This window comes from Pelobates fuscus, chromosome 5 (genome assembly GCF_036172605.1).
Source record: "Pelobates fuscus isolate aPelFus1 chromosome 5, aPelFus1.pri, whole genome shotgun sequence".
NCBI classification, from domain to species: Eukaryota; Metazoa; Chordata; class Amphibia; order Anura; family Pelobatidae; genus Pelobates; species Pelobates fuscus.
Window position 1 is genome coordinate 113,205,149 of NC_086321.1, and position 13,446 is coordinate 113,218,594.

The 13,446-nt window shown below is 38.9% G+C and overlaps 1 protein-coding gene across 1 annotated transcript in view; it reads right to left on the reverse strand.

Annotated features, from left to right (window-relative positions):
• Positions 1–204: 204 nt before the first annotated feature.
• Positions 205–13,446, reverse strand: part of FBN2 (fibrillin 2) — a 234,011-nt gene continuing 220,769 nt past the window's right edge. The window contains exons 61-65 of the mRNA XM_063454155.1: positions 6,876–7,004; positions 5,043–5,162; positions 3,797–4,028; positions 2,858–3,029; positions 205–2,542 (exon numbers count right to left, since the gene is read on the reverse strand). Coding sequence (XP_063310225.1) covers positions 2,171–2,542; positions 2,858–3,029; positions 3,797–4,028; positions 5,043–5,162; positions 6,876–7,004 — 1,025 coding nt within the window. The 3' untranslated portion in view covers positions 205–2,170. The remainder of the gene's footprint in view (positions 2,543–2,857; positions 3,030–3,796; positions 4,029–5,042; positions 5,163–6,875; positions 7,005–13,446) is intronic.

The window sequence follows — 13,446 nt, forward strand, 5'->3', positions numbered from 1 at the left end:
GTGTGTTTTAAGCAGGCTCTAAGGTATCTTTGCAATTATCATTAAATGCTGAAACTACCAATGATTTTCTTTGCATCTGTCCAAATCTAATCTGGATTTATTTACTCATATTTAACATTACATGTGATCATTGTTTTTGTATCAACCTTTTACGTATCTTCTGCATATTTTGCACCCTTCATTTTCTACAATTAAAATTCACAATTACCCCAAAATAAGCTTTATTGCAAGAAAACTGATGGCAACCAGATACATACTGAAATATATAAAAAAAACAAATGCTTTACACATTATCATTTGTCAAATGTGAACATAATTATATAAACAAAGGAAACACCCATTTCCGATCGTGGAGAGTCTTTGGTCTACATATGATGTATAATGTCTCTGCACATGGATGAGTTTTTTTATGATATTAGGGTCCACTTCTTTCATATAACTAGTTATGGGCACCAGTTGTCCAAAATGCAATATTGGTACACCCTTTCTTAATAAAAAGGGATAGTATTTAATATAAAATAAAATGTACTTCCAACGAGTTGCGGAAAGACTCAAAGATTACTAGTTGAGGCGCATACTGTGTATAACTACACTAATAGTGACAATTGTCTACACAAAATTCAAATACATACACACGTTTTCCTTGCCTTCAGCTAATAGGGAATGCATTGTTTAATCAAACCATCTAAACAGTATGATGCACTGGATATCACCTTTCTCATACTGAGCTGCCTACAGTAAAATAACTGAATGAAGCACCTTGTTCCAGAACACATTCCTACATAGGAGAGAATAATTACAGTACGTTGTAAAGTGTAATAGTATGAGTACATCGAGCAGTCTTGATATTGCGTTACAGCAGGTGACCCTGTAGTGTTATAATCCCTATTACTCAGCAAATCTGTAGAAAGTCCAATGCTGGATATTCTTGATGTCTAATACCTGCACATGAGTTCAAAACATCTTCTGTAAAGTTATATATTCTTTTTACAGTGCCCCAAGTTAATGAAACCAGTGCAGTTTCTACTGTTACAATAAAATGCCTCAATTATAACAACTAAATAGAAAGACACATGTAAAATAAAAAGTCAAGGCTCCCTCATTGTTAAAAATATTTCAATAGGCACTCCATATATTACTGCAACAAATAAATAAACATTTACATTTATTGGGGATTATGGTAATACTCCCAAACAAAATGCAGGCTGGTGACAAAGAAAATACAAAAAAAATAATCCTTTGTCCTGGAAGGAAATTAACATTTTAATTCTAACATTTGTTTGCTCTGTTCATTTTGGATGGATTTTTTTCGATTCATTAATGACTATCATTGTTAATTAATCAGAAAGAACTTTGTGAATCCAGAAACTTAAAGGTGACATCCCCCCCCCCCCCCCCCAAATATTTTGTTTCTTATGAAACAAAGCTGTAGTCACCAAGTACAAATTTCTACTTCCCTGAGTTGGAATCTATCGTACCTCTCAGAGAGTTATATATCAAAATTGGCATTAAAAAATTGTTTTGTTTTCCTACTTTGGTATGCCTATTCTTTAACTACATTTTTATCATCCTATTAAAATCAACCAGATATGGTGCTACAGTTGGACATGTTGCAGTACACCGATACTAAAATGCATATACTATTGCTGCCATGATGTAGAGAAGGTAACATAGTTTAGTTTTCATAGTTTATGAAAACTTTAACTGAATTAGCATAGTGTAATTAATTAGGGAGCTGTCTTGAACCATTAAACTCTCATCATTATGAGATGGCATCAACAGATTTAGTTTGAATGGCTCAAGTCGCATACCTTCTTTTTGTAGGTATGAAGACATAAACATTCTATTTATCTAGGTAGAATTGTTTCCCTGCTTCTGATTCATGCTGATTCAGTTAAAATGTTGAACACTAATTCCAGCATTGGTTGGTACAAATTTATTTAAAAAAACCAAAAACATATAAAATACAATAAATGTGGCGGAATTTTCATGAGAACTTTGCCTCATCAGCGTCTCCATAATCCTTCCAACAAGGTCATTGCAAAGGAGACATAAAAATAGGTCCTTTTAAAAATGGATTTAGACTCCATAAAGCTTTCAAAAAGAAAACATGCTCAGGTGGATAAATAAAGTGATGGGTGTGATAAAAGCCATGGTCCGAGTTTGATCTTTAAGAGAGCTTTATCTGTAGCCTCATTTTTAGAGTTTCCCCAAGTTCACCTACGAGGTAGTTTTCATCATTATTTGCTTCCAGTTTCTTTAAGTCACTTGTTTTAAAATTAGGAATGCTTTTGATTTCCAGTGTGTATGTCCCAGGCATAATTTTCTTCTGTGTAGCATGGAGGTAGCTGAGTCCATCCCTCTGGGCAATGTGAAAGATTGTATCATTTCCTTGGGAAATAACGTAACGTACATGGTTGTTAAGAGGTTGAATAGCTGGGATGATTTCCAATAGATGTTTCTTGGTATTTAGTTGAGAAATGTTTAGACTCAGTTTAAGTGGAACATCCATTGCAATACTCTTCAGGCTAATCTGCCCATTCTGTATAAAGTTAAATGAGCCATCAATAATTATGCAACGTGATCATGTATTACATTATAGTGTCTATACCATGATATAACATTAAAAAATACTCCTGGGATGGGGATAAGTGAAGTGGGTCCAGAAGTCATCAATATGCCTTTAAAGGCCAGATATATGCATCAATACAGAATTATTTTGCATATGATGTTAAGAGATGCATTCCCAGAAGTTGTAGCCCAGTACCAGCATGACATATATTTGTTAACATAGAATCTAGAATTTCCAGATAACTTAAACTAGAAATTACCCCACCATATAGTGTTACTCTCTTACCATGACAGATTCAGTGTTGTTTGCATTTCTTTTCTTCCTTCCACTTTTCTTTGAGTAGCCATTGATCTGGCACTCATAGCACGTTTCTGGAGAGAGGGCATTGTCATCACCAGCTTCTCGATCGGGAATCTGGTACTGACCCCTGTTAAAGCCCATTCCAGAGACGCAATGCCTGCAACAAATAAATACTTCTTTAGAAATCACTGTTTGCATTGCTACACTAAAAAAATATTGTATATCCAGTATAAAAATAAAATAAAAGTGGGCATAAGACACATCATGGGTCATAGAAAATACAGAACAAATACAAAGGGTTGGCTCACAAGATGATAATCGTTAGATGTAAATCTAATGATGAATAACTTGGGCATTTACTACAATGCTAATAGATCTCTCTTATAACCCTGGCCTTTTAAATATAATTTGCAACTGTGGATTCAGGTAATAAGTAAACAAACCTTAGAATTTACCAATTTTTCTGCTGATGTCATACTAAATTCAGGTAAATTCAGGAAATTGAATTTAGACAAAAGTCAGACAATGTTGATAGTATATCTTATAGCAGCAATATATCTTAATACCACTTGCGTGTTTTATTTCCAGCCTACTGCAAAATACATTTGTCAGTAAAAAAAAAAAAAAAACCACTCTGGTGAAACCTAACAAAACTGTTTAAAATTAAACAAATAAAACACTGAAATTAAAAAAAAATTTGAATAAACAAAACTGCAATTTAAAATAAATAATTTATGTAAGCCCAACTAGGTGTCTATATAGACTGAGCATTTGAGGAGGGAAAGGCATCTATGCTCATTAGAGGCAACATGTAGTATTAAATAATGTTCCTTGTACAAATGACCATGTTTAAGGAAATCGACACATAAACATATTTTGCTATAAAGTACTACTGTATGACTAACACAGTTATTAATCTCTTACCCTTGCCCGACTCTGTAATATCCAGGTGGACATCCACAGAGATAACCTCCATCAGTATTGGAACAGCCATAATTGCAAGGATTCTTGGAGTTTGTGCATTCATTCACATCATGACAAGATGAAGAAAGCTGGTCAAAGGAGAATCCAGATGGACAGCCACATTTGTAGCTACCGAGTGTATTATAGCATGAGGCAGAACCGCACGCATCCGGGGAACTGCATTCATTTTCATCTATGGAAAGTAATGTACAGAATTAACAAGCATGTGTTTTCTATTTGAAAATACATTTTTTCATGTGTGCTACCAATAACTAGTTGACCTTGAACGTAAAAAAAAAGCCAACGACAACAAAAAAATTCCCTTGAACACAATAAAAACAAATACTGTTCTTAGACGAAAATATTTTAAAATTGTGCACCAGCACAATTATGTGTTTTTTCACTGGCAATTTGAATGCTGAGTCAATAGAAAAAAAATCCCCAAATTGCTAACTCAACAAACATATTTTCTGACTTTATTCTCCTTTGAAGAAGTTGCCAGAAATAACACTAATCCCAATTACAGCTAAATTTCTTCTATACACAGTGAAGGCCACTCAAATGACGGTAAGCTCTTCTAATATCTTTAGAATAGCCACAATGGGTTTACACATAAAAACTTTTGGAATCATTTGTTTAAGATTTGGTGAATTACTACTTCAAAACTCTCTTCTTTGCCCATAAAAAGAAGAGAATCCATACTTAACTAGATCTCTCTCTGTCTGTATCCATTCATCATATGTTTTATTTCTAGACTAGAATGTGTGTGTTTTGGTTGGTGCAAGGGTTGAGGGGACGAGTTTAATATTAGGTCGTCACTGTGATATTCAGGTTCCTGTGCTGCCCAAGGTATTTAAGTTACACTCATGGAAGCAGCTATTTGAACTATTGTATTAAGTCAGCATTGATGGGAGCTAAATTAAAATGGTGGCACCAGTCACTCATGAGTGTAACTCTAATTAATATAGGGCATACGTGTTCTGTTACTTCTCATTATGGGGGAATACTTGTACACATTATGTTGTGTGAACTACAAGAATAAAAATAAATCAACAGGGAGATCATGTGATTATATGCTCTTGGCTATTGTACTGTTAATACACACAATGTAAATACTTATAATTTTTGGCCATGCTGGTTGAAAAATATATATCTAATAACAGAAGAGAAATATTATTAAATGAAGTAGTGCCTATAAAATTCTTACCAACACACTGATTCCACTGGTAATGCTGAACATAGCCCTGCGGACAGCTGCACCTGTAACCTCCAATTATGTTCTGACAGCCATGTTGGCATCGGTGGCTACCATCACACTCATCGACATCTACATAAATGAAGGAAGAATTCACAATTTAAATGTAAATTTTGTTATTTGGAATTCCATATTCATCATTTAAAGGACTAAAGTGAAAATGGAGTGATCAAAGGAAAATCTGAAAAATAAAGGAAAATGGTTCAGGGTAGATTAACGTTTGCATCTGTTCGGATCAGGAGTGATAAAATGTCTACTCAAGGATATACTCTAATTTGGAATACATAAACTATCTATTTGGTTGTACCATGTTTGTTTTTTATGAAGTATTACAAATAAAATAAGGGTAGCAATAAACAAATTTTTCCTGAAAATGAGCTCTTCAATCTTAGTTGTCTGTTAATCATTGCTCTAAGCTCTACTCATTGTACTTTGCAGTCAGCCCAGAGAAAGCATACAGAGAATAGGATGGGTTTATTTCTCCTCTTTTGCAATATGTACCCTGACAGTGCCTGGACTGAACTAGGTTTAGAAGTCATTTGCTAAATCTTTAATATAAAGTTTGAAAGAAAGCGCTCATGAAAATTGTGTAATACTAATTAGGTGATTTTCAATGTTTTACTCAATGTTGCAGTTTCCAGAGTAGTGATAGTTCAAGGTATTTTGTATATTTCCTTAAAGAGAAACGTAGACTTTCCTGAATTTGTATTATGTTTACTTACATGTATCTCCTGTATTTTTGTTGTGTGTTTGTATGGTTTGAAAAATACAAATTACAGTAGAAATCCAACTATTTTGGCTATTGCGGAACTGCCTCTATCCTGGATGCCTCTATCTTTGTTCCCTGTCATTCACTGATATAGAAAATAGCCTTTTCCATCTGTCAGTCAGTAAAGACAAGATGTTTCTGTGACAGTACAATATATAACTCAAGATGCAGAGTAACAATCCAGAGGTACAATGCATGTATACCTGTTCTTAGGGTGGCCGAAATTAACAAATGTAACAGAAAAATAATGAACAAAGACAAGACAAAGTCAAAGGAAACCTGAAATCAGATAAGTGAGGTACAATGCCAGGTCAGGGGAGGCAGAGATTAAAAGAGTCAGGAATAGCCATGTTAGTACCAAATAATCAAAGGATACACTATGAATACTCTATTAGAACACTAGGTACCCACACCACAACATGGCCCAGGGATACACACAACGTACCATTTTATGCTATTGGGTGTATTTGCAGTAGGCATGCCCCAATACCTTGTAAAAGTGCCAGAAGGCAGTCCGCCATATCGTATGGTCATGCGATCAGTGGACTGCCAAGGTAAACATATGGGCCCTGACAGTTTTTGTTTCTTCTTCTCCAATACAATATGTGACCTGGTTGGCCTGTGATGGCTGGAATGTATTGTGATGATAACTGCTAAACCTCTAGCATTCTTTTTGAAAAAAATGGTTAACACACATTTAGATAATTCTCCAATTTTCATTCCATGATGTGATGGTTCTCCTTTAACTGTTGATTTTGTAAACCATAATTTTGGAATCCTGCATTCAACCTGTACTGTCATAAGATTGATGTTTTTCATTATCATGATTGCATCTATTATTTTTATTACATGTCCAACAGACAGAACACCAATGAGGGAAAAGGAAAATTCTTAAAGCTAAAGAAATTCACATGTAGAAATGCGCAAACAAAAATAAAATAACACAATCTGGACAATCTGTCCAGGATATTTTTGCAGATCTATAAAATATCATAAGGAAACCATTTAGTACTTACCATTACAGTTCAATCCAGTTGTATCTAATGAAAATCCTCTCTGACACTCACAGGTAAAGCTACCAGGTGTGTTCTGACACATTCCTTTGGGACCACATAGGCTAGGCTGTGAACCGCATTCATTATTATCTAGAAAAAAATGTTGTTTTATTAATGCCAACTTTTGGAATGGTGCATGGTGTCTTGGTTGGAACACATTAGAAGTATTATCCTAATCTTGTGAGGACCAGCAGCAACATGTCACAATAACCAGAAATTTACGTTACATAGCTGTCTACAGAGTAGGACTGGGGATACAAAGCAGCCCTGAAAAAAAATGCCAGCCCCATAAGTCATTGTGCCATGTATTGTGTGTAACACACATATATACATACAGGGAGGGGAAAAAGTATTTGATTCCCTGCTGATTTTGAACGTTTGCCCACTGACAAAGAAATGATCAGTCTATAATTTTAATGGTAGGTGTATTTTAACAGTGAGAGACTGAATAACAAAAAGAAAATCCAGAAAACACATGTCAAAAAGGTTATGAATTGATTTGCATGTCAATTAGTGAAGGATCAAATACTTATTTTCACTAATTGACATGCAAATCAATTCATAACCTTTTTGTACACAGAAGCAATCAATTAATCAGATTCCAAATGCTCCACCATGGGCAAGACCATAGAGCTGCCCAAGGATGTCAGAGACAAGACTACACAAGGCTGGAGTGGGCTGCAAGGCCATCGCCGAGCAGCCTGGTGAGAAGGTGACAACAGTTATTGCGATTATTCGCAAATGGAAGAAACACAAAATAACTGTCACTCTCCCTCGGTCTGGTGCTCCATGCAATATCTCACCTTGTGGAGTTTCAATGATCATGAGAATGGTGAATCAGCCCAGAATCAGCCCAGAACTACACAGAAGGATCTTGTTTATGATCTCAAGACTGCTGGGACCATAGTCCCCAAGAAAACAATTGGTAACACACTACGCTGTGAAGGACTAACAGTCTGCAGTGCCCGCAAGGTCCCACTGGTCAAGAAAGCACATGTACAGGCCTATTTGAAGTTTGCCAATGAACATCTGTATGATTCAGAGGAGAACTGGATGGTGGTCAGATGAGACCAAATTCGAGCTCTTTGGCATCAGCTTAACTCGCTGTGTTTGGAGGAGGAGGAATGCTGCCTATGACTTCAAGAACACCATCACCACTGTCAAACATGGAGGTGTAAACATTATGCTTTGGGGGTGTTTTTCTGCTAAGGGGACAGGACAACTACACCGCATCAAAGGGATGATGGACGGGGCCATGTTTCATCAAATCTTGGGTGAGAACCTCCTTCCCTCAGCCAGGGCATTGGAAATGGGAAGTTTTTGACACAAAACACACAGCCAAGGCAACAAAGGAGTGGCTCAAGAAGAAGCACATTACGGTCCTGAAGTGGCCTAGCCAGTCTCCAGACCTTAATCCCATAGAAAATCAGTGGAGGGAGCTGAAGGTTCGAGTTGCCAAACATCAGCCTCTAAACCTTAATGACTTGGAGAGGATCTGCAAATCCCTCCTGAGATGTGTGCAAACCTGGTGGCCAACTACAAGAAACGTCTGACCTCTGTGATTGCCAACAAGGGTTTTGCCACCAAGTACTGTGTCAAAGGGGTCAGATACTTATTTCACTCATTGGCATGCAAATCGATTTATAACTTTTTTGACATGCGTTTTTCTCTCTTTTTTTTATTCTGTCTCTCACTGTTAAAATACACCTACCATTAAAATTATAGACTGAAAATCTCTTTGTCAGTGGGCAAACATCTAAAATCAGCAAGGGATCAAATAAATTCTTCCCTCAGTGTGTGTATATATATATATATATATATATATATATATATATATATAAAAAGACTGGCACTCAACCCCCAAAAAATAAATAAAAAGAGCAATATTACCCGGGTGCTTCCAAGCCAGTAGATAAATGTAGTCAATCAGGAGCACTCTCTTGGATTTTCAAACGGTGTTTAATCAAGTGTTAGTAAATCACATCAACGTTTCGACCCTGTATGGTCGAAACGTTGATGTAGGGTCAAAACCCCAGCAGCCTCTAAACTACTTTCAATTACTTCCTCCCTTGGACTATTGCAGTGGGCTAATTCTCCCACTCATGTAGCTGGCAATACCCTCGACCTTATTTTCTCCTATTCATGTACATTATCTAATATCTGCAATACTCCATTTCCTCTCTCTGATCACCACCTCTTATCGTTTGCTCTCAATTACCCCCTCACCCAACAACCTCAGCCTAACCCCCCTCAGCTCAGGAGGAACCTTAACTCTATTGACCTCCAGCAGCTGTCGGCTGACATTGATTCACAACTGCTATCCATCCCTTCCCTCTCCTGTCCCTCACTGGCCATCTCCACATATAACACTACCCTCACATCTGCCTTGAACACTGCAGCCCCACTCCAAACATGCACCACGAGGAGAACACGACCCCAACCTTGGCATAATAAACCAACACGCTATCTGCAGAGTTGCTCCCGCTGTGCTGAACGCTCCTGGAGGAAGTCCCGCACCCAGGCAGACTATCTTCATTATAGATTCATGTTGCTTTCGTACAGCGCAGCCCTTGCCCTCGCCAAACAGTCCTACTTTTCCTCTCTCATTAGTTCATGCTCCCGCAATCCCAGACGTCTCTTTGACACTTTTAATTCCCTTCTCCGCCCTGCTGTGGCCACCCCCCAAACTAACCTTACAGCTGATAGCTTTGCATATTACTTTACTGACAAGATTGAACAGCTAAGGAAACAATTCTCCCCTCCTTGCCGTTCTCTTTCTCAACCACACATAAATCATGCTTTCCCTACCCTTCAGACTTTCTCCCCAGCTACTGAACAAGAGGTGGCTGCACTTCTTCATTCCTCTCGACCCACCACTTGCCCACTTGATCCTGTCCCATCTCACCTCATCAGATCTCTCTCCCCTTGTCTTGTGCCTATCCTAACACACATCTTTAACTGCTCTCTCTCTTCTGGCACTGTTCCTGCTGACCTTAAACATGCCACTGTAATACCTATCCTGAAAAAAACATCTCTTGACCCGTCCTCCCCCTCTAACTATCGTCCCATATCCCTGCTCCCTTACTCATCAAAGCTTTTGGAAAGACTTGTCTTTACCCGTGTGTCTCACTTCCTTAATTCCAACTCTCTCCTTGACCCTCTTCAGTCTGGCTTCCGCCCTCTCCACTCTACTGAGACCGCTCTTATCAAAGTGACTAATGACCTAATCTCCGCTAAATCCAAAGGTCACTACTCCATATTAATTCTCCTTGACCTCTCTGCTGCCTTTGACACAGTTGATCATGCTCTCCTCCTTCAAACTCTTCAATCACTCAGTCTCTGTGACTCTGTCCTCTCTTGGTTTTCCTCCTATCTCTCCCAACGCTCATTTAGTGTCTCCTTTTCCAAGGATACCTCCTCCCCTCGCCCTGTCTCGGTTGGAGTTCCCCAAGGCTCTGTCCTTGGTCCCCTTCTATTTTCTCTTTATACTGCCTCTCTTGGAAAACTTATTGCCTCTTTTGGATTCAACTACCACCTGTACGCTGATGACACTCAGATATACCTCTCCTCACCGGACCTCTCCCCGGCCGTCCTGCAACGTGTCACTGCTTGCCTCTCTTCCATCTCTGACTGGATGTCGTCACGCTTTCTCAAACTTAACCTCTCTAAAACTGAACTCCTTGTCTTTCCTCCTCCTAATACTGATCCTCCTCTCTCACTCTCCCTTCAAGTCAGTGATATCCACATAAGTCCATCCCTACAAGCGCGCTGTCTTGGCGTCATACTTGACTCTGGTCTCACCTTTGAGTCTCACATCCAGTTTGTTGCCAAGTCCTGTAGGTTCCAACTCAAAAACATAGCCCGCATCCGCCCCTTTCTTACGCAAGATGCTACCAAGGAGCTTGTCCATGCTCTAGTAATTTCCCGCATGGATTACTGTAACCCTCTCCTGATTGGTCTCCCCAAAAGCCGTACTGCCCCGCTACAGTCTGTAATGAATGCTGCAGCTAGACTGATTTTCCTATCCAGTCGGTCCTCTCACACCTCGCCCCTCTGCCAGTCCTTACATTGGCTCCCTGTATCCTATAGGAGTCAATTCAAAGTGCTAACCCATACATTTAAAGCACTGAACAATTCCAGCCCCTCTTATATCTCTTCACTGATCCAGAGGTATGCCCCTCCTCGTACCCTCCGCTCTGCCCGCGACCACCTCCTGACCGCTGCTCGCACCCGTACGGCCAACTCACGCTTGCAGGACCTCTCACGGGCGGCTCCTCTCCTATGGAATAACTTGCCTACTGCCATCAGACTCTCCCCTAGTCTTCAATCATTTAAGAAGGGCCTTAAAACCCATCTCTTCAGGAAAGCGTATGGCCTCCCAGAGTAATCTCTCCCTTACATACCTGTCTCTTGCTCTCCTATGGGATAGTGCTTTGCTCTCTCCTCCAGCTCTGCTTCACTCCTACTTGATATTTCCTATCCTAATGTTTCTAATACCCCACCTCCTATAGACTGTAAGCTCATTTGAGCAGGGTCCTCTTCAACCTATTATTCCTGTAAGTTTTCTTGTAATTGTCTTATTTATTGTTACATCCCCCCTCTCAAAAAATTGTAAAGCGCTACAGAATCTGTTGGCGCTATATAAATGGCAATAATAATAATATATATACAGGGAGTGCAGAATTATTAGGCAAGTTGTATTTTTGAGGATTAATTTTATTATTGAACAACAACCATGTTCTCAATGAACCCAAAAAACTCATTAATATCAAAGCTGAATATTTTTGGAAGTAGTTTTTAGTTTGTTTTTAGTTATAGCTATTTTAGGGGGATATCTGTGTGTGCAGGTGACTATTACTGTGCATAATTATTAGGCAACTTAACAAAAAACAAATATATACCCATTTCAATTATTTATTTTTACCAGTGAAACCAATATAACATCTCAACATTCACAAATATACATTTCTGACATTCAAAAACATAACAAAAACAAATCAGTGACCAATATAGCCACCTTTCTTTGCAAGGACACTCAAAAGCCTGTCATCCATGGATTCTGTCAGTGTTTTGATCTGTTCACCATCAACATTGCGTGCAGCAGCAACCACAGCCTCCCAGACACTGTTCAGAGAGGTGTACTGTTTTCCCTCCTTGTAAATCTCACATTTGATGATGGACCACAGGTTCTCAATGGGGTTCAGATCAGGTGAACAAGGAGGCCATGTCATTAGATTTTCTTCTTTTATACCCTTTCTTGCCAGCCACGCTGTGGAGTACTTGGACGCGTGTGATGGAGCATTGTCCTGCATGAAAATCATGTTTTTCTTGAAGGATGCAGACTTCTTCCTGTACCACTGCTTGAAGAAGGTGTCTTCCAGAAACTGGGAGTTGAGCTTGACTCCATCCTCAACCCGAAAAGGCCCCACAAGCTCATCTTTGATGATACCAGCCCAAACCAGTACTCCACCTCCACCTTGCTGGCGTCTGAGTCAGACTGGAGCTCTCTGCCCTTTACCAATCCATCCATCTGGCCCATCAAGACTCACTCTCATTTCATCAGTCCATAAAACCTTAGAAAAATCAGTCTTGAGATATTTCTTGGCCCAGTCTTGACGTTTCAGCTTGTGTGTCTTGTTCAGTGGTGGTCGTCTTTCAGCCTTTCTTACCTTGGCCATGTCTCTGAGTATTGCACACCTTGTGCTTTCGGGCACTCCAGTGATGTTGCAGCTCTGAAATATGGCCAAACTGGTGGCAAGTGGCATCTTGGCAGCTGCACGCTTGACTTTTCTCAGTTCATGGGCAGTTATTTTGCGCCTTGGTTTCTCCACACGCTTCTTGCGACCCTGTTGACTATTTTGAATGAAACGCTTGATTGTTCGATGATCACGCTTCAGAAGCTTTGCAATTTTAAGAGTGCTGCATCCCTCTGCAAGATATCTCAATATTTTTGACTTTTCTGAGCCTGTCAAGTCCTTCTTTTGACCCATTTTGCCAAAGGAAAGGAAGTTGCCTAATAATTATGCACACCTGATATAGGGTGTTGATGTCATTAGACCACACCCCTTCTCATTACAGAGATGCACATCACCTAATATGCTTAATTGGTAGTAGACTTTCGAGCCTATACAGCTTGGAGTAAGACAACATGCATAAAGAGGATGATGTGGTCAAAATACTCATTTGCCTAATAATTCTGCACACAGTGTATATATATATATATATATATATATATATTTGTCAAGCCCATATATATGTATGCTATACATTAAGCTGTAGTGGTTCTGGCGACTATAGTGTCCCTTTACGAATTGTATATTTTACATTGAAAAACCTGGCTCCTAACATTTTTTGCTGGCTCCTGGATTCCAAGCAAATTTGTCAAGCTTATATATGGATTCCAAGCAAATTTGTCAAGTATATATATATATATATAAGCTTGACAAATTTGCTTGGAATCCAGGAGCCAGCAAAAAATGTTAGGAGCCAGGTTTTTCAATGTAAAATATACAATTCGTAAAGGGACACTATA